We start from the raw sequence: 20,974 nt of genomic DNA on the forward strand, positions 1-20,974 counted from the left end.
GTAAATTACTTCCTAAAGTATGGTATATGTATGACGGGAGAGATGATATGTGGATGTCCTTTTATGATGTTAAAGTTATATGTTTATTTTAATGTGTATTAGAAGAAATATCTATATAGTACTAATAGTAACGAATACTTACACTTTTATGAGTATTTTTGCATACAGTGGGCCTTAAAGTAGATAAAACTATCTGTCTTACATAAATTATATGAATTAGAAGTACTATAATCAGACAATAGGTATATATGGCAAAAATTTTGGAAGCAGTATGCAAATGATTGAAATTTGAAAAATGATGTGTTCATCAGTATCTGTCTCCCTTTATGAGAGTGTAAGCTCCAGGAAAGAGGTTTACTGTACACCCTTGCACCCACCAGACCTAGTGCATATTTAGGTCTTAAGAAATATTTGTTGAAAGAATGCACAAGTGATTGAATGAAAAACCTAGTAATTTAACCAGTGCCCCTCCCAAGTAACATTAGGACAGGTGATTAGAAAGAAAGTTAAGGTTTTATTGAGGATCATCCATATAGATTGCAGACAGGGGATAGGCTGGAACTTTGTAGAATGCCTATACTCATTTTGATGACCAGAGCAAGAAAAACAATATGACCTTTGAACTAGCTGAAGAGAGCTACGGTATCTTTTAAAACTTCTCTTGGCCGGGCGTGGTGGCTCACACTTGTAATCCCAGCACTTTGGGAGGCCGAGGTGGGCAGATCATGAGGTCAGGAGATCGAGACCACGGTGAAACCCCGTCTCTACTAAAAAAAAAAAAATACAAAAAATTAGCTGGGCATGGTGGCGGGCGCCTGTAGTCCCAGCTACTCGGAGAGGCTGAGGTAGGAGAATGGCGTGAACCCAGGAGGCGGAGTTTGCAGTGAGCTGAGATTGCGCCGCTGCACTCCAGCCTGGGCCACAGAGCGAGTCTCCGTCTTAAAAAACAAACAAACAAACAAACAAACAAACAAACAAAAAAAAACTTCTCTTAACAAATCTCGTTTCTTTAGTTGTTTTTTGTTTGTTTTGTATATGTTTTTCTGGCCCTTTACTAGTCATCCGTTATTCTCCACATAATTTTGTTTTAAAATTTATAAAAGTTTATTTAATATGTAGCATCTAGAATAAGATACCATAGTCCACATGTGGACTGACAAGCTGAAACTACAATAGGGAAATTATCATCATCTGGGTCTTATTAAACTTGGAGTCAACTAAGATTCTCATCTTTTTCATATGCACTGCTGTGGAACAAGATCTCTTCAAATATGGATTCACGAAATTGATCACTCGGAACCTAAATGGAGGCTCTAAAAGGTTATTTTTAGTCCTATCTTATTATATAATATATAGGATATTTATTATCAAAATAATGGCACGTTTATTTAATTCTTATATGCTAGATATTTTGTTAAAAATACTTGCATGCCTCCCTCTCATTTAATCTTCCCAACAACTCTGTGAAGTTGATACTATTTGTGTCCTCATTTTACAGAGGAGGAAATGGAGGCACAGACAGATTAAGTAATTTGCCCAAAGTTACAAAGTCAGTAAGTGGAGGAGTCAAGATTCCAACTCTGGCTGTCTGACTTCAAAGCTATCTTCTTCTGTATCTGTATCTTATGTTGATTTGTGTTAATTTAAATTAGGGAATGACTTAACAATATATAAAGTTAGTACCTTGAACATACCTAGTGTTCTACTGAGAATCTCAGAAGGCTTAGAAAGATAGCATTTTTTTTTTTAAAGGAAATAAAGCCAAAAAAATTAGCACTTTCTCCACCACTATAATAAGCTTTTTCAGAGAAAGGACCACCTTTTTTCATCTTTGAATACTCTGTATCTAGCAGAGTATCTAAATCATGTTTATGACAGTTACCAGTTTATTGCGTTTCTGCCCCAAATCTACTCTTTGCATCGTTTTTCTATAGTGAAGCGGAACCCTGAAAACATTTCTATACCAGCTGATATGAAGTAACGTTTGTCAGTAGAGGGCGCTGGGGAGACACTATCAGAAGAAGGGGCATTTCTTTGCGGTTCTTGTACTTTTCTTATTGCTCCTGTGTTTCTTCTTGCTCCTATGGTGCAGTGGCCACTGGGCAGCTCCCTGTGGAGACCTGCTGGTGCACACCTTTCGGCGAGTTTTACTGGCATCCTAGCAAGTTGCTTCCAGAGAGTTTCACCAGCATTCTAGTGGGAATGAACCACCTTGGTGAAATTCTTCACCATCCAGTGGGCCATGGCCACATCTCGAATGCAGCCTGAATCTCATCTTGACAGGGTATCCTCTTTCAAGTGAGTTCCTTCCTTGAGTACTCTCCTCAGCTTTGAAGATAGTAGTTGCTCTTTACACCTGCTATTCCAATGTTCTTTAGCGATCTCCTCACCCTTCTTAGTAGTTAATCCCTTTTACTAGTTAACAATTCTTTCCATTAAAATATCCCCCCATTCAAATGATTTGTGTGGTTTCTGTCTCCTGACTGGACCCTGACTAATATAGACAATAAATGGTTAATGGATGGGCTGGACATAGTGGCTCACACCTGTAATCCCAGCACTTTGGGAGGCTGAGGCGGGCGGATCACTTGAGGTCAGGAGTTTGAGACCAGCCTGGGCAACATGGCAAATCCCGGACTAAAAATACAAAAATTAGCCGAGCGTGGTGATACTCGCCTGTAGTCCCAGCTACTCAGGAGGCTGAGGCAGGAGAATCACTTGAACCCAGGAGGGGGAGGTTGCAGTGAGCCAAGATCATGCCACTGCCCTCTAGCCTGGGCGACAGAGTGAAGTTTTTTGAAGTGAAGTTTCTTGGAGTTATACATTTTCTCTCTCTCTCTCTCCCTCCCTCCCTCCCTCTGTCCCCTCCTTCCTTCTTTCCTTCCTTCCTTCCTTCTCCTTCCTTTCCTTCTTTCTGTTCCTTCCTTCCTTTCCTTTTTTCTTTCTTTCTTTCATTTCTTTCTCCCTCCCCCTCCCTCTTCTCTCTTCTCTCTCCCTGCCCTGCCCTGCCCTTTTCTTTCTTTCTCTCTCTTTCTTTTGTCTTGCTGTGTTGCCCAGGCTGGAGTGCAGTGGCATGATCTTGGCTCACTGCAACCTCCACCTCCTGCGTTCAAGCAATTCTTATACATTTTCAAGCAATCTGTAAAACCTACCTCTTTTTGGCTGGGCATGGTGGCTCACACCTGTAATCCCAGCAGTTTGGGAGGCCAAGGCGGGTGGATCATGAGGTCAGAAGATCGAGACCATCCTGGCTAACATGGTGAAACCCCGTCTCTACTAAAAATACAAAAATTAGCCGGGCATGGTGGCGGGTGCCTGTAGTCCCAGCTACTCGGGAGGCTGAGGCAGGAGAATCACCTGAACCTGGGAGGTGGAGGTTGCAGTGAGCCGAGATTACACCACTACACTCCAGGCTGGGCGACAGAGCGAGACTCCATCTCAAAAAAAAAAAAAAAGAAACTAAAAACCTACCTCTTTTTCACCTCAGTTAAATATACAGCAGATTTCAGTAGCACCAAGGATATAGAAACATATTTCCCTCTCATGTGCTCTCTCTGCACAACCATCTTGGATTTGCAATTTTGTCCCGTATTAGCAGAAACAATCCGCCCAGTCTTAAAACTTGTACCATTTCCTGGGTCAGTAGCACTGTCCCTAATGCAGGTGTTCTATTTTGAGAATGCAATAGATTTTACTATTCATTTCCACAGGAAGTTGCTAAACTCTTAATACAGTTGATATTCCCAGGCTCTGAACAGTCTTGTTTTTCTAATCCATGCAAAACAAGTTAGTATATAATACGTTCCTATAACTTGTCTTGGAGAATAAGGCGTATTAGAAAATAATCCAACATCTTACTCTTATGTATCTATGGGTCAGACTAAAAAAAATTATTTCCTAAGAAAACATGAAATGTGAAAATCACAGTGAAGTGTGTCTCTGTGACAATTGGCACAAATTGACTATTTACATCTCTATCCCCAAACACTTTGGCCAAGTGAACCAAATCCTTAAATTGAACACATTTCCAAACAGGGAATGCCCAACCCTTCATTAAGGCTGATAGAAAAGCACATCAAGGACATGTGAGGTTTTCCTTGTTTATGTAATAAAACAGACACCAATGTTTAGCTGCTGAATGTGTAAATATAGCCTGCGTGACAGTGGGGAGCTAAGAAGGAAGGAAGCAATTTGGGAAATACCTCATTCCCACATCACAAACATTCTCAGAACCATCAGAAGACCCCAAAGCTAGGTCCTACAATATGTGCATTTTATAAAGCAAACCCACCCTCTGGCTTCAGGCTGTGTGTGACCTGGTTTCTCTTTTTAATTTTATAACTAGGGTGGAAAGCTAACAGTGTAGTATGTCATGGTCAATATGTCAACCGCAAAGTGGGTCCAACGTTGCAGAAAGATTCCAATAGTCATTTAGTACATTTCCCTTGTTACCTGAGAGGATGGTAGTTCAATAACTAGGGTCTGGAGTCCCTAGTGTCAGATCCCCAAGCCTAAAGCTCTGAGTTCTCTGAGTCGATTTTAGTGTACATTTATGTACAATGGCAAGAGGAGTTTCTTCCCGGGGGTGGAGGACAGCTTTAGGGAGTGGATTTGAGGGAGGGGGTGCCACTTTTTACTAGCCATTATTTCAATTTTAACGGTCGTCAAACAAATCATCCCTAGTCATTTTGGAATGGAGAACATACAAGTCCTGCTGCTTAGTTGGGCTTAAATATTTTCACATTGTCACTACTGCTTCTAAAAATATTTTTTGTTAATTTGTGAAAGTGTAGTTGACAGCACATTTTTGTCTGATGTGCTACTACTACCATACTAGCTAATATAACAACCCAAAAGTGCTTAGGATTGGAGATTCCTCCTCCCTTCCCACCCCGTGATAAATAGGACATCACTCAGATAAATATGAAAAGTGAAGACTATATTTTTCTCTTTGTGGTCAAGTTCACTGACAGGAGGTCCATTCTCAGCCACCCACACCCCACCAAATATTTAAGACATAGAATTACTTTGTTTAGTTGGTTCAGCCAAGATGGAAAATGCAGATCCCTGTGTAAGCTGCATTCCAGCAGCAATGTTGTTTAGCTTATGACTGAGCCAGGAATGGCACAGTTTTTAAAAGGTAGATAAGAGATGAGAGAGGATCATTTCCAGAAAGTGATGGGAGCTGGGGAAGATGCATAGAGGCCCCAGGTTATAGCCTTTTCTTGGTTCAATCTGCTTTTTATGTTTTTATTAGAAATGGTTAAGAACTAGGAATTGGTGGGGTGTTGGGGAGGCAACAGAGAGGAATGAAGTGAAGACTGTGGGAGTTAGGGAGGGAATGACCTCAAGACCCAACGTGATGAGAATTCCAAAGGAGGGGGAGGGGAGTCAAAGTCTCCAGGGCTTCCAAGAGCAGAAAAATCTGCTAGACCAGCCTTGGAGGCAGCAGTGGGCACCCATGGAATCTGTTCCATTACATTCATTTTGCATGATTAGCAGCAAACCAGGCTAAAAGAATTAACAGAGCCTTCAAAACAGATGGTTCCTGGGTAACAGGATGTCCTCTTGTCTTGTTTACTCAAGAACAAACTGCGTCTTTGAAAACGCTAAAGTCATAACACAAGATCCTCACTGGGTCTCGCCATCTTTGGGAAGAATAGTTGCTTTAAGTCAGTGTTTTTCAAACTGCGGTTGTGACCCATGAATGTTGTGAACCAAGTTAAATGATGTTTGACTAGTGTGTTTTAGTGGAATGTAACAGAAGAATCAAAGTGCCTCTCATCTAGTTTTGTGAAATTTTTGTTTCAGTGGTGTGTATGTATAACAGTATGTATGTGCCAGTTTGTAATGGAAAATGTAGTTCTTATGGTGGAGCAAGATCCAAAAACTAGAAAAATATTGCTTTAGGCAACTTTAGAAGGGAAAGAAAGGATTGACTGTGGTATACCAATATTGTGGTATGTAATTAGCAGAGTGAGCACACTCTCCCCACCTTTTTCCTTAGATGATGCGTGTGCATCTGTGTGTGTGCCTGTGTGTGTGATTCCGCATGATGTGCTAGGCAGCAGCGTACTTCCTCCTAAGAATAACATGTCATAAGATCCAGAGGTTTATTTAAGGAAACATTGCTTAGAATGATAATTTAGAAAATCTGAGAAGCAAATCTATAGCTCCACATCAGGGCTCTTAAGATGAAGAGATCCACCCTCTTTCCATTGACTTAAAATTGTAAATAAGTCCTTAAATGTTTTTTTTTTAGGTCATATAATATCTTTGCCTAAGCACGAGCCAGTCACCTCAACAACAGTAGCATAATTTTACATGGTTTATGTTAAGAAGAAAAGGTTTCACCTGAGTTATTTATGGTGCCTGGCTCCTCACGAGGCGAGTTTCCTGTATATGTATATTACCCTAACAGAAATGTAGAAAATCACCCATACTGCCTTCTGTTTCCAAACACATTGAAAAATGTTTCTACCTTCACATTCCCTGTTAGCCTTTAAAGTCTGACATCTGGTAACAAGGTAAGTATCGAAAACTAAGCAGCCACACCTCAGGGATGCTGGGGAAGTCCTTTGATAGAAAGATGAGGCAGCAGGATGCTCAGAAACTCGGAGACATTATCACCTATTATTGGAAGATTTATTAATATTTGTAAGGTGCAGACTATGATACACAAAAAGACAGTGATGTGAAATGACAGGCGTCTTCATCAGAGGTCTGCTTTGCAGCCTGTGAGTTTAGTTGTCAGCAGTACATTCAAGGCTGAGGACTTGGCGACTTGGGTTCCTTTGCCTCTGACACAAAGCAAGGACTTTCAGTAACAGCTGATGCTCCAATCAGTTTTTTGTTCACACACACTGTTGGCCATAGGAATCTTTCTTATATGCCTTCCAAGGAAACCAATACCTACCTCCACCACCATCACATTGCAAACGACCAAAAGCACATATGTTCATGATGCTTTGTTCAGAGCTGGCCCGAAAATGAATCCATATGAGAGGCACGTGACAGGAGCTGGCTATGAGACTGACTTAAGACAGCAATGGGAATGTCCCCAGGTTAATGAACTAGAGCATGTTCAAAACAGAGCAGGGAACTACCAACCTCTTCCTTCTGAGAAGATCTGACAGGCTCTTTGGCTGATTTGAAAGCAGTCCCCCTGAAGCTGACCTGGTTCTAAAGTTGAAAATGCTAAGTTTACCTTGCCATATCCTCTGACATTTTCATAGGGGTTTATTTTATGCTGGAGGTTGCTGATTCTTCCAAAATCTGGGTTTCTGGGATTTGCTGTTTATTCAGCAGGAACCTACAAAGTCTGTGTTTATTCTTGACTGAAAGAATTGAATCCACAGCATCTTTCATCATAAATATAATGCCCTGGGAGAAGATACAGCAGCAAACCAGACAGATAAGGTCCCCTGTATCCAGTACAGTGCCTAGCACACAGTAGGCACCTTAATAGTCATTGAACAGATATATGAATGATATCTGGGCTGAGATGGTCGAGGTCACGTTGGTGTTTTTACTACAATGCTTTGCATCTCTGAAATCACAGACTTCCATTTCACAAGTTAGCAATGGTATTTAATTTTCCTTGGCCAATGTTGAGTTTGATTCATGCAATAAAAAGTATGGACCATTATAATTATCTTAGATTTCCTCTCTGCGTATCTTTTTCTGGCCAAATCTTCATACTAAAGAGATGTTAAGCCACACTGCATTTTCTCTAACTTGCCTGCAAAGATTTACTAAAATAAAACAGATTGATCTTATCCAAGTAACAAAAACAAAAAAGTTATGAAATCATTTTGCTGCACAAATCTAAAATACTATTATTAACCATAATGTTAGCTTACTTAGGTCAATTCTTCAATTGCACTATTGCTTCGAACTTTCACAAATTGTCATTTTCCTTCCATTCTAAATATGACAGTTCAGTTACTAAGGAATTGTTTTTAGTTAACAATTACTTCAATTTCATATGAAACATGAGCTAACACTCTCATCAATTTTTATTCACAATTACCGTTGCTTAAGAGTTCCTACTTTCAAAAGAAAATTTGTAATAGCACAGAGGAAAACAAAAATCTCATTTTATAGGTAAATGTAAGTATCAAATAAGTGAGTAGCTTATACATTGTATCCTATTACTATCATTCTCAGTGCCTGAATACTAATCAGTTTAACTGCTTTCAAGCTGTATATTTTTAAATGCAATTAAAACATACAGTCTCACAGTAAATTTCAATGGCTTATTAAAGGCCTTTACATGGCATCAGTATCATATGTTAGAGATGAATGGTGTTTCTAATTTGGTAGCCACTTGGGTCAAGTTTAAGCAGGAAGCGTATTTATACAAGTAATGGTAATACAAACGGTCTCTTGGGAAAAGCTGTTGGTAAGGGTTTAACATTTTTGAAGTATGTTTTTGTATATCTTCAAAGTGGGCATTTTATAGGCATTGGGCCAAAGCATCTTAAAATCATGCTCCTTAGTACAGGCATAACTATTGTCAGTGCTGCCTGAATGCTCAGGTAGACTCATGAGGTGTGCATTTTTAAGGGTGAGTTGAGGTCAGGTGAGGTTCAGGGAGTCGAACCACCTTCATTTGAATAACACTCTTTAGGACCAGGACCCTGCTCCTTAACGTATGGTGGGTAAGGCAGCAGTATTGTCAGCACCTGCACCTGGGGGCCTGATGAAACTGCAGAAACTCTGCCCCCAACCCACTGAATCGGAATCTCCATTCAAACCAGGTCCCCAGATGATCTGCAAGCACTTCAGTGTTGGAGAAGCACTGGGCTAGGACCCCAAAGCCTCTGCTTACCAGGGGCCAAGTACAATGTGTGGCATTACTTTCTTTTTCCTTCTCTTTCTGAAATCATCCTCTTTTTATGATATCCCCTCAGCCAGTTTCCCTTTCTTTCTCCTCACTCCCACACTCAGTCCCCAGATCCACATGAATTTCCCAGCTCTGATATCCTTGCTTGTTATCAAGAAACCACTTCTAGTGCTCTCCACCTGAAGTCACCCAGGGCTCTCTGCTCCTGAGTAACCCTGGGAAGGTCAAGGCGTGGTAATGACTCCCAAGGATTTATTCTGCCTTCCTGCGGCTGGGCCTCCCTTTCTTCATTTATTCTACATGGAGATGCCATCCTTCTGAGTTACCCACCAAAATCCAATCTCTCTTTTCCATTTTAAATGCCTCTGTTCTGAAGGGGGAATTTCTTTGTCCCTGTTTCCGGTCATGGAATGCTGCCTTCCTAACCTGGCATGAAGCTTCTTTGCTAATATTTGCAGGGCACAGTAAGGACAAAAGGGAGCCATGCCAGATGTTTGGGGGAATCACAGACAGGGTTTACTCAGTAGAGGGAAATAGTATGCAGTTACTAATGTCCCACTTAGCAGACCCCTTAACACACTTCATTTGGCCCCACTTTTGCATTGAGGGACTCAGCCTGCAAGAAGCAATTGGAGATCCAAATTCAGACCCAGACTGGCCAGCCAGTTGACTCCTAGAAGCAATTTGGTCCCTCTGTTCTAAACTGTGCAGGGGTAAAAGGCTCTGCAAAGAAGTGAACTGGGCATTTAGAAGCAAGTTGCTTACAAATTCAGGCTCTGTGGGCTGGGGGTTAGCGCAGCCAATGGTCAAGGGAACATTTTTGGGTCAACCAGGTGAGGACCCCTCAAAGCTTCTCTGGAGTGGTCAACACCCAGGACAGCTCTCTTTAATCAGAAGAGACTGGCAGAGGGAGAAACAAGATTGCTTTCTGGCCATAGTGAGTCCGAGGACCGCGTTTGCAGCTTCCATTCTTCTTGAGGCCAACAAACCAATTCTTCTCTGCATGCTTCTTGGATATATAGGTGTTGTAATGGTTCTCCTCCAGCCTTTCCAGGAACAAACATTCCTCATTTGGTGTCTGCTAAAAAGATAAAACCAAAAGAGAGTAGGACAATCAGTGAGTAGTTTCACATGGGGGTCCCCATTTACTAGCTCTGTGACATTGGGCAAAATACTAAAGCTCTCCATGCCTCAGTCTCCTCTTCAGGAAAATTGGGGTCATGGTGGAACTTATTTCACAGGGTAGTCATAAGGACTTAGAACAGCACCTGGCACTAAAGAGCCTTCAATATGCATTTGCTATTATTATAAACTCCCTTTCCATTTAAAATCAATTTTAAAGTAATTAAGATGCTACTGATAAGAGCCATCCTGCTCGACCATAAGTACCTTGAGGGCAGGGCTGGATCTTTCATCTCTGTAGTGGCCTGGCACACAGGCCTGACCATGGAAAAACATTCAAAATAGGTAAAAACCAGACTGTGATGTAGTTGGTTGTTGTTGTTGTTGTTGTTTTAACTTGATGACTAGACTTAGAGAATAAACAAAAAGCTGCTAAAATGCCTTTTTATCCTGGTGATTTTCACTAACATTAGGATTTTACCCGAGTATTGTTATGAAGATATGCTTGTGCAAAATCTATCCTAAGCATGAAACATATCCTAGAGTGTAAATGTTTTTTTTAATGAAAATAGCTTTATTTTTTGCTACTTATAAAAAGAATCTTATAAATAGATGCTACTTGTGGTCAGGCACAGTGGCTCATGCCTGTAATCACAACACTTTGGGAGGCTGAGGCAGGAGGATTGCTTGAGCCCAGGAATTTGAGGCCAGTCTGGGCAACATAGCAAGACCCATTCTCTACAATTTTTTTTTTTTTTTTAATTAGCTAGGTGCCATGGTGTGTGCCTGTCCTCCTAGCTACTTAGGAGGCTGAGGTAGGAGGATTGCTCGACCCCAGGAGTTTGAGGCTGTAGTGAGCTATGATTGTACCACTGCACTCTAGTCTGGGTGACAGAGCGAGACCCTGTCTCTAAAGAGTGATAAAAATGCTACTTATAAGAAGAATTGTACTTTTAAAAATATACCTTTACTTTGTAAAAAGAAAAAACTATCCCAAAACCCACCACCCAGATATAGGCAACTGTTAATCACTGATGAACATCCTTCCCTACATCTCTTTATGTACATACAGACTAGATAAGGCTATATGGATATAGACTTATGATATCATCAAAATGTCATGTTTTATTTGATGTTTTAAAAATGAACAACAAAACTATGAAAACATTCAATACTGCTAACGAGAAAAATGCAAACTAAAAATTATTTATCATATGTTAGCTATCCTCCTACGTGCAAAGATAAAAAAAAAACCATTTGCACAAAGATAAAAAACCATTTGCAGGACTTAGAATGTGGGAACTAGGCACTGCCATGCACAGTTGGTGAGAAAAATTAGTGGAAACTTTCTGAAGACAGTTTAGCAATATATATCAAAATTTACAAGATGTATTACCTTTGACTCAGCAATTTCACTTCTAGGAATCTACCCCTAGGAGATGGTTGAGTAAGTGTACAACTGTATTTTTGAGGATGGTCTGTGAACCAACGGTTATAGGGGCAAGCGATTAGGAGTAACCTATATGTCCATGGAAAGGTGATTGGTTAAGGGGATAAAAGAATATCCGTACAGTAGAATCCAGTGCAGCTGCACATTTATTAAGTTGAAAATCAGCCACAACATGGCCGGGCGCGGTGGCTCACGCTTGTAATCCCAGCACTTTGGGAGGCCGAGGCGGGCGGATCATGAGGTCAGGAGATCCAGACCACGGTGAAACCCCGTCTCTACTAAAAATACAAAAAAAAAATTAGCCGGGTGTGGTGGCGGGTGCCTGTAGTCCCAGCTACTCGGAGAGGCTGAGGCAGGAGAATGGCGTGAACCCGGGAGGCGGAGCTTGCAGTGAGCTGAGATTGCGCCACTGCACTCCAGCCTGGGCGACAGAGCGAGACTCCGTCTCAAAAAAAAAAAAAAAAAAAAAAAAAAAGAAAATCAGCCACAACATATTAAAGAGTGCAGTTACTTGAAAAAAATCCAGCAACCGCTATTTTGCTTACTTGTAGTTAATCTGTTGGTAGAGGGGGGACTCAGTTTTTGAACTTTCTATTCGTCAAGATCTTAGAATATATTTATTACATTTGGGTCTAAAACAGGTATATTAAAACACTTATGCTGGGAACTGAGACATCTGACTTTGCTTTGCCTTTTTCTTTTTTTTTTTTATTTTTTTTTATTTTTTATTTTTTATTTTTATTTTATTATACTTTAGGGTTTTAGGGTACATGTGCACAATGTGCAGGTTTGTTACATATGTATCCATGTGCCATGTTGATTTCCTGCACCCATTAACTCGTCATTTAGCATTAGGTGTATCTCCTAATGCTGTCCCTCCCCCCTCCCCCCACCCCACAACAGTCCCCGGAGTGTGATGTTCCCCTTCCTGTGTCCATGAGTTCTCATTGTTCAATTCCCACCTATGAGTGAGAACATGCGGTGTTTGGTTTTTTGTCCTTGCGATAGTTTACTGAGAATGATGGTTTCCAGTTTCATCCATGTCCCTACAAAGGACACGAACTCATCATTTTTTATGGCTGCATAGTATTCCATGGTGTATATGTGCCACATTTTCTTAATCCAGTCTATCGTTGTTGGACATTTGGGTTGGTTCCAACTCTTTGCTATTGTGAATAGTGCTGCAATAAACATACGTGTGCATGTGTCTTTATAGCAGCATGATTTATAGTCCTTTGGGTATATACCCAGTAATGGGATGGCTGGGTCAAATGGTATTTCTAGTTCGAGATCCCTGAGGAATCGCCACACTGACTTCCACAATGGTTGAACTAGTTTACAGTCCCACCAACAGTGTAAAAGTGTTCCTATTTCTCCACATCCTCTCCAGCACCTATTGTTTCCTGATTTTTTAATGATGGCCATTCTAACTGGTGTGAGATGGTATCTCACTGTGGTTTTGATTTGCATTTCTCTGATGGCCAGTGATGATGAGCATTTCTTCATGTGTTTTTTGGCTGCATAAATGTCTTCTTTTGAGAAGTGTCTGTTCATGTCCTCTGCCCACTTTTTGATGGGGTTGTTTGTTTTTTTCTTGTAAATTTGTTTGAGTTCATTGTAGATTCTGGATATTAGCCCTTTGTCAGATGAGTAGGTTGCAAAAATTTTCTCCCATTCTGTAGGTTGCCTGTTCACTCTGATGATAGTTTCTTTTGCTGTGCAGAAGCTCTTTAGTTTAATGAGATCCCATTTGTCGATTTTTGCTTTTGTTGCCATTGCTTTTGGTGTTTTAGACATGAAGTCCTTGCCTATGCCTATGTCCTGAATGGTATTGCCTAGGTTTTCTTGTAGGATTTTAATGGTTTTAGGTCTAACATATAAGTCTTTAATCCATCTTGAATTAATTTTTGTATAAGGTGTAAGGAAGGGATCCAGTTTCAGCTTTCTACATATGGTTAGCCAGTTTTCCCAGCACCATTTATTAAATAGGGAATCCTTTCCCCATTTCTTGTTTTTGTCAGGTTTGTCAAAGATCAGATAGTTGTAGCTATGCGGCGTCATTTCTGAGGGCTCTGTTCTGTTCCATTGATCTATGTCTCTGTTGTGGTACCAGTACCATGCTGTTTTGGTTACTGTAGCCTTGTAGTATAGTTTAAAGTCAGGTAGCGTGATGCCTCCAGCTTTGTTCTTTTGGCTTAGGATTGACTTGGCGATGCGGGCTCTTTTTTGGTTCCATATGAACTTTAAAGTAGTTTTTTCCAATTCTGTGAAGAAAGTCATTGGTAGCTTGATGGGGATGGCATTGAATCTATAAATTACCTTGGGCAGTATGGCCATTTTCACGATATTGATTCTTCCAACCCATGAGCATGGAATGTTCTTCCATTTGTTTGTATCCTCTTTGATTTCATTGAGCAGTGGTTTGTAGTTCTCCTTGAAGAGGTCCTTCACATCCCTTGTAAGTTGGATTCCTAGGTATTTTATTCTCTTTGAAGCAATTGTGAATGGGAGTTCGCTCATGATTTGGCTCTCTGTTTGTCTGTTATTGGTGTACAAGAATGCTTGTGATTTTTGTACATTAATTTTGTATCCTGAGACTTTGCTGAAGTTGCTAATCAGCTTAAGGAGATTTTGGGCTGAGACAATGGGGTTTTCTAGATATACAATCATGTCATCTGCAAACAGGGACAGTTTGACTTCCTCTTTTCCTAATTGAATACCCTTTATTTCCTTCTCCTGCCTGATTGCTCTGGCCAGAACTTCCAGCACTATGTTGAATAGGAGCGGTGAGAGAGGGCATCCCTGTCTTGTGCCAGTTTTCAGAGGGAATGCTTCCAGTTTTTGCCCATTCAGTATGATATTGGCTGTGGGTTTGTCATAGATAGCTCTTATTATCTTGAGATACGTCCCATCAATACCTAATTTATTGAGAGTTTTTAGCATGAAGGGTTGTTGAATTTTGTCAAAGGCCTTTTCTGCATCTATTGAGATAATCATGTGGTTTTTGTCTTTGGTTCTGTTTATATGCTGGATTACATTTATTGATTTGCGTATGTTGAACCAGCCTTGCATCCCAGGGATGAAGCCCACTTGGTCATGGTGGATAAGCTTTTTGATGTGCTGCTGGATTCGGTTTGCCAGTATTTTATTGAGGATTTTTGCATCAATGTTCATCAAGGATATTGGTCTGAAATTCTCTTTTTTGGTTATGTCTCTGCCAGGTTTTGGTATCAGGATGATGCTGGCTTCATAAAATGTGTTAGGGAGGATTCCCTCTTTTTCTATCGATTGGAATAGTTTCAGAAGGAATGGTACCAGTTCCTCCTTGTACCTCTGGTAGAATTCAGCTGTGAATCCGTCAGGTCCTGGACTCTTTTTGGTTGGTAAGCTATTGATTATTGCCACAATTTCAGAACCTGTTATTGGTCTATTCAGAGATTCAACTTCTTCCTGGTTTAGTCTTGGGAGGGTGTATTTGTCAAGGAATTTATCCATTTCTTCTAGATTTTCTAGTTTATTTGCATAGAGGTGTTTGTAGTATTCTCTGATGGTAGATTGTATTTCTGTGGGATCGGTGGTGATATCCCCTTTTTCGTTTTTTATTGCATCTATTTGATTCTTCTCTCTTTTCTTCTTTATTAGTCTTGCTAGCGGTCCATCAATTTTGTTGATCTTTTCAAAAAACCAGCTCCTGGATTCATTAATTTTTTGAAGGATTTTTTGTGTCTCTATTTCCTTCAGTTCTGCTCTGATTTTAGTTATTTCTAGCCTTCTGCTAGCTTTTGAATGTGTTTGCTCTTGCTTTTCTAGTTCTTTTAATTGTGATGTTAGGGTGTCAATTTTGGATCTTTCCTGCTTTCTCTTGTGGGCATTTAGTGCTATAAATTTCCCTCTACACACTGCTTTGAATGTGTCCCAGAGATTCTCGTATGTTGTATCTTTGTTCTCATTGGTTTCAAAGAACATCTTTATTTCTGCCTTCATTTCATTATGTACCCAATAGTCATTCAGGAGCAGGTTGTTCAGTTTCCATGTAGTTGAGCGGTTTTGAGTGAATTTCTTAATCCTGAGTTCTAGTTTGATTGCACTGTGGTCTGAGAGACAGTTTGTTATAATTTCTGTTCTTTTACATTTGCTGAGGAGAGCTTTACTTCCAACTATGTGGTCAATTTTGGAATAGGTGTGGTGTGGTGCTGAAAAAAATGTATATTCTGTTGACTTGGGGTGGAGAGTTCTGTAGATGTCTATTAGGTACACTTTATGTAGAGCTGAGTTCAATTCCTGGATATCCTTGTTAACTTTCTGTCTCGTTGATCTGTCTAATGTTGACAGTGGGGTGTTAAAATCTCCCATTATTATTGTGTGGGAGTTTAAGTCCCTTTGTAGGTCACTGAGGACTTGCTTTATGAATCTGGGTGCTCCTGTGTTGGGTGCATATATATTTAGGATAGTTAGCTCTTCTTGTTGAATTGATCCCTTTACCATTATGTAATGGCCTTCTTTGTCTCTTTTGATCTTTGTTGGTTTAAAGTCTATTTTATCAGAGACTAGGATTGCAACCCCTGCCTTTTTTTGTTTTCCAGTTGCTTGATAGATCTTCCTCCATCCCTTTATTTTGAGTCTATGTGTGTCTCTGCACGTGAGATGGGTTTCCTGAATACAGCACACTGATGGGTCCTGACTCCTTATCCAGTTTGCCAGTCTGTGTCTTTTGATTGGAGCATTTAGCCCATTTACATTTAACGTTAATATTGTTATGTGTGAATCTGATCCTGTCATTATGATATTAGTTGGTTATTTTGCTCGTTAGTTGCTATTGTTTCTTCCTAGTCTCGATGGTCTTTACAATTTGGCATGTTTTTGCAGTGGCTGGTACCGGTTGTTCCTTTCCATGTTTAGTGCTTCCTTCAGGAGCTCTTTTAGGGCAGGCCTGGTGGTGACAAAATCACTCAGCGTTTGCTTGTCTGTAAAGTATTTTATTTCTCCTTCACTTATGAAGCTTAGTTTGGCGGGATAGGAAATTCTGGGTTGAAAATTCTTTTCTTTAAGAATGTTGAATATCGGCCCCCACTCTCTTCTGGCTTGTAGAGTTTCTGCTGAGAGATCAGCTGTTAGTCTGATGGGCTTCCCTTTGTGGGTAACCCGACCTTTCTCTCTGGCTGCCCTTAACATTTTTTCCTTCATTTCAACTTTGGTGAATCTGACAATTATGTGTCTTGGAGTTGCCCTTCTCGAGGAGTATCTTTGTGGCGTTCTCTGTATTTCCTGAATCTGAATGCTGGCCTGCCTTGCTAGATTGGGGAAGTTCTCCTGGATAATATCTTGCAGAGTGTTTTCCAACTTGGTTCCATTCTCCCCATCATTTTCAGGTACACCAATCAGACGTAGGTTTGGTCTTTTCACATAGTCCCAAATTTCTCGGAGGCTTTGTTCATTTCTTTTTATTCTTTTTTCTCTAAACGTCCCTTCTCTCTTCATTTCATTCATTTCATCTTCCATCAGCGATACCCTTTCTTCCAGTTGATCGCATCTGCTACTGAGGCTTCTGCAATCTTTGCGTAGTTCTCGAAACTTGGCTTTCAGCTCCATCAGCTCCTTTAAGCCCTTCTCTCCATTGGTTATTCTAGTTATCCATTCTTCTAATATTTTTTCAAAGTTTTTAACTTCTTTGCTATTGTTTTGAATTTCCTCTCGTAGCTCAGAGTAGTTTGATCGTCTGAAGCCTTCTTCTCTCAACTCATCAAAGTCATCCTCCATCCAGCTTTGTTCCGTTGCTGGTGAGGAACTGCGTTCCTTTGGAGGAGGAGAGGTGCTCTGTTTTTTAGAGTTTCCAGTTTTTTTGTTCTGTTTTTTCCCCATCTTTGTGGTTTTATCTACTTTTGGTCTTTGATGATGGTGATGTACAGATGGGTTTTTGGTGTGGATGTCCTTTCTGTTTGTTAGTTTTCCTTCTACCAGACAGGACCCTCAGCTGCAGGTCTGTTGGAGTTTACTAGAGGTCCACTCCAGACCCTGTTTGGCTGGGTGTCAGCAGCGGTGGCTGCAGAACAGCGGATTTTCTTGAGACCACAAATTTAGCTGTCTGATAGTTCGTCTGAAAGTTTTGTCTCAGAGGAGTACCTGGTTGAATGAGGTGTCAGTCTGTCCCTACTGGGGGGGTGCCTCCCAGTTAGGCTGCTCAGGGGTGAGGGACCCACTTTAGGAGGCAGTCTGTCCGTTCTCAGATCTCCAGCTGCGTGCTGGGAGAACCACTACTCTCTTCAAAGCTGTCAGTCAGACAGGGACCTTTAAGTCTGTGGAGGTTCTTGCTGAGTTTTTGTTTGTCTGTGCCCTGCCCCCAGAGGTGGAGCCTATAGAGGCAGGCAGGCCTCCTTGAGCTGTGGTGGGCTCCACCCAGTTCGAGCTTCCTGGCTGCTTTGTTTACCTAAGCAAGCCTGGGCAATGGCGGGCGCCCCTCCCCCAGCCTCGCTGCCGCCTTGCAGCTTGATCTCAGACTGCTGTGCTAGCAATCAGCGAGACTCCACGGGCACAGGACCCTCCGAGCCAGGTGCGGGACACAATCTCCTAGTGTGCCGTTTTCCAGGCCCGTTGGAAAAGCGCAGTATTGGGGTGGGACTGACCCGATATTCCAGGTGCCGTCTGTTTCCCCTTTCTTTGACTAGGAAAGGGAACTCCCTGACCCCTTGCGCTTCCCGAGTGAGGTAATGCCTCGCCCTGCTTCGGCTTGCGCACAGTGCGCTTCACCGACTGTCCTGCACCCACTGTTAGGCACCCCCTAGTGAGATGAAACCGGTACCTCAAGCAGAAATGCAGAAATCATCCGTCTTCTGTGTCGCTGGGGCTGGGAGCTGGAGACCGGAGCTGTTCCTATTCGGCCATCTTGGCTCCACCCATCTGCTTTGCCTTTTTCAAGTCGTGTGACCCCTACAGTCTCTCTTCACCTACAGTGGTTGGTGATTCCCTGTCTGGTGGTTTCCGATTATGTTGTTCATTGTTCTCTATGTGTGAGCATGTTTGTTTCTTTAGATTATAAACCCTAGTGAGGAAGGAGATGGAATCTTGTTGGTCTTCTCTCCATCCCCCAGACACAGAGCCTTGCAAATAATAGGTGCTCACCAGCTAAGTAATGCGTTTAATTTGATTCTTGAGACAATATAAAGCAGTCAGTAAAGTCAGCCTTTCTTAGTAAGGAACTGTGTAACAGGAAGTATCCTGCTTCTTATTCATTCATAATCTAGTGAAATGACAACTGGGTGAGACACTTTAGATCATTTTGGAACAAGATGAGATATAAATATAATATTTTATTGGATGACTCTGCTGCTCTGGAGGAACTTGGTGCAGACATTCGTGTTTGATGCACATGGTTTCGGGTAGAAGGAGGTAGACAGCTTGGACCTATGTGGGTTGCCCACTCCCTTGTAGGCAGGACTCACCCCTGACACCTCATAGTGGGCATCAGGCCTGTGTTCTGTGATGAAGGTGAGGATGGCCACATTCCCCACCTGATGTCTCTATTATACTGGAGCAGTTGACACACACAAAATAGCTGAGTCACAGGCTGAGTCAGCAGGCCAGATCAGCGGTGCTCCGTCCCTCCACCAGGATTTGTCAGCACTCATTATGCACTTGGTACAATGCTGAAGATGTGTGGGTTAACTATTGATTCATGTTTGTTGTTTAAATTTTCTTCTTTTTTATATTTAGCATGTTTCCCCTCCCACTCTAAATTACATAGGTGACATATACTTACTGTAAAAAAAATTTGGAAAATATAGGAAGTTATTCACATATTATAAAACCACCCATTCTCCACCCCCAGAGATAACTATATCAGTATTTTGATATATAGCCTTTCAAACTTTAAAAAAATATATATATCCTTTCCACACGCACAAGTTTGAATCAGGATGGCTTAGTGCCCAAATTTTGTGAAGAGCATGAAGCAGAGCTTTGAGATATCTCAGAACTTCTCTTTATCAATGGGGAAAATGCAAACATTTTTAGGCGTAATATATTAAGATCATATTTCAGGTCAATTGTAGTGATGGCCATGTCTATGGTGGGAGAAGGGGGTGCCTGGAGCCTATCGGAAATTAGATTCTGGGAGTTCTCCCTCAATATTTTTATATAAGTGAAAGCAGGTTACCATAAACATCAAAATTTATTTAAAGGGGGAAAAGCCATAAAACTGTGGCATAACCTAAGACAGAGTGAGGGTGAGGGGCTTCTAAGCTGATGACTTGTCTTACAGCCACCAGTGGTCTGCGACGTGCCAGCCGCTCTGATGGGCGCATTCTGTGTGTTGCACTACTGAACCCACGTACGCTCTGTGTGAGGCGGTTATGATCCATGACCGTCCTCATTTTAGACAAGGCTCAGAGTGGGTAAGTGACTTGCCAGAGTGGCAGAGGCATGAGATTTAATCATGAGTCTGAGACTGAACGATTGGCTGATGGATTGATTTTACTGCCGCTTGGAAGAACTACCTTAAAAAAATCCCCTACTGCCAAACCCCTTAAAGCCATCCCAGGTGATCTGTACTGAGCACATAGCATTTTAGAGGTTACCTATTACCTTGGTGATTTAATCTCCTGATCCCCAGTGGGCAGTGAGAGGAAACAAAACTGTATTCACATCGGGACCCTTGGCTGAGACGACAACTTCAAGAGGGTTTCCTGTGCCCTCTGTCACTTGACAATTGTATAAGTTGAAGCTCCAGACTAAAATTCCCCCTACTGACTGTCTTTTTGAAGACATCTTCATAAAAGGGAGGAAAGGGGTGTGGATTGGGCTAGGAATTACAGCCAAGCCTTAGTTTATCAACTGTTAGGATACAGAGGAGGGAACATTAAAATCTAGAAATAACTTCAAAACCTGCAGTCGTTGGTTTAAGCTGTCTCTCCAGTTAACTCCTGTCACAGAGATACCAATAGGGGCAAAATCACATTGCCTCTATTTCTGTTCCTTTCCCATAAAGACCTATCTATACATGGTCAAACCTGTATAAAGCATTAGCTATGATAGGGAAAGGGCAGGGAGCATGGAGGATTTTAGCTACTGAAGAAACAATTAGACTATGCCTCTCCATGCAGCTCATTCATCCTCACATCCTTTCAGTACCTAACATGGCACTTAGACACAGGAGACATTTGATAAATGTTGAATTAAGTTATTAAGCTTTCTATCCTTTTAGGTGATCCTTTCAGAATAAAAGGGGCTATTTTCAAAGTTTAATGCATGACATATAAACTGCGAAAGCCCAGGCTCTGCCATTTGTGTAAAAAGAAATAAGAGACACACCTATAGCACGTAGTACCTAGGTATTCAAGAAACATTTTTGAGCTGTGTGTGGTGGCCTATAATCCCAGCACTTTGGAAGGCTGAGGCCGCTCGAGCCCAGGAGTTTGAGACCAGCCTCAGCAACATAGTGAGACCTTGTCTCTACAAAAAATAAAAACATTAGCCGGGCATGGTGGTATTCTTCTGTAGTCCCAGCTACTCAGGGGGCTGAGGGGGGAGGATTTCTTGAGCCCGGGAGTTCGAGGCTTCAG

The 20,974-nt window shown here is 41.4% G+C and overlaps 1 protein-coding gene across 1 annotated transcript in view; it reads right to left on the reverse strand.

Moving 5' to 3' along the window:
• Positions 1–6,629: 6,629 nt before the first annotated feature.
• Positions 6,630–20,974, reverse strand: part of FGF1 (fibroblast growth factor 1) — a 102,648-nt gene continuing 88,303 nt past the window's right edge. Inside the window, 1 exon segment of the mRNA XM_032158211.2 lies at positions 6,630–9,929. Coding sequence (XP_032014102.2) covers positions 9,735–9,929 — 195 coding nt within the window. The 3' untranslated portion in view covers positions 6,630–9,734.

This window comes from Hylobates moloch, unplaced genomic scaffold, assembly GCF_009828535.3.
Source record: "Hylobates moloch isolate HMO894 unplaced genomic scaffold, HMol_V3 SCAFFOLD_6, whole genome shotgun sequence".
Lineage (NCBI taxonomy): Eukaryota > Metazoa > Chordata > Mammalia > Primates > Hylobatidae > Hylobates > Hylobates moloch.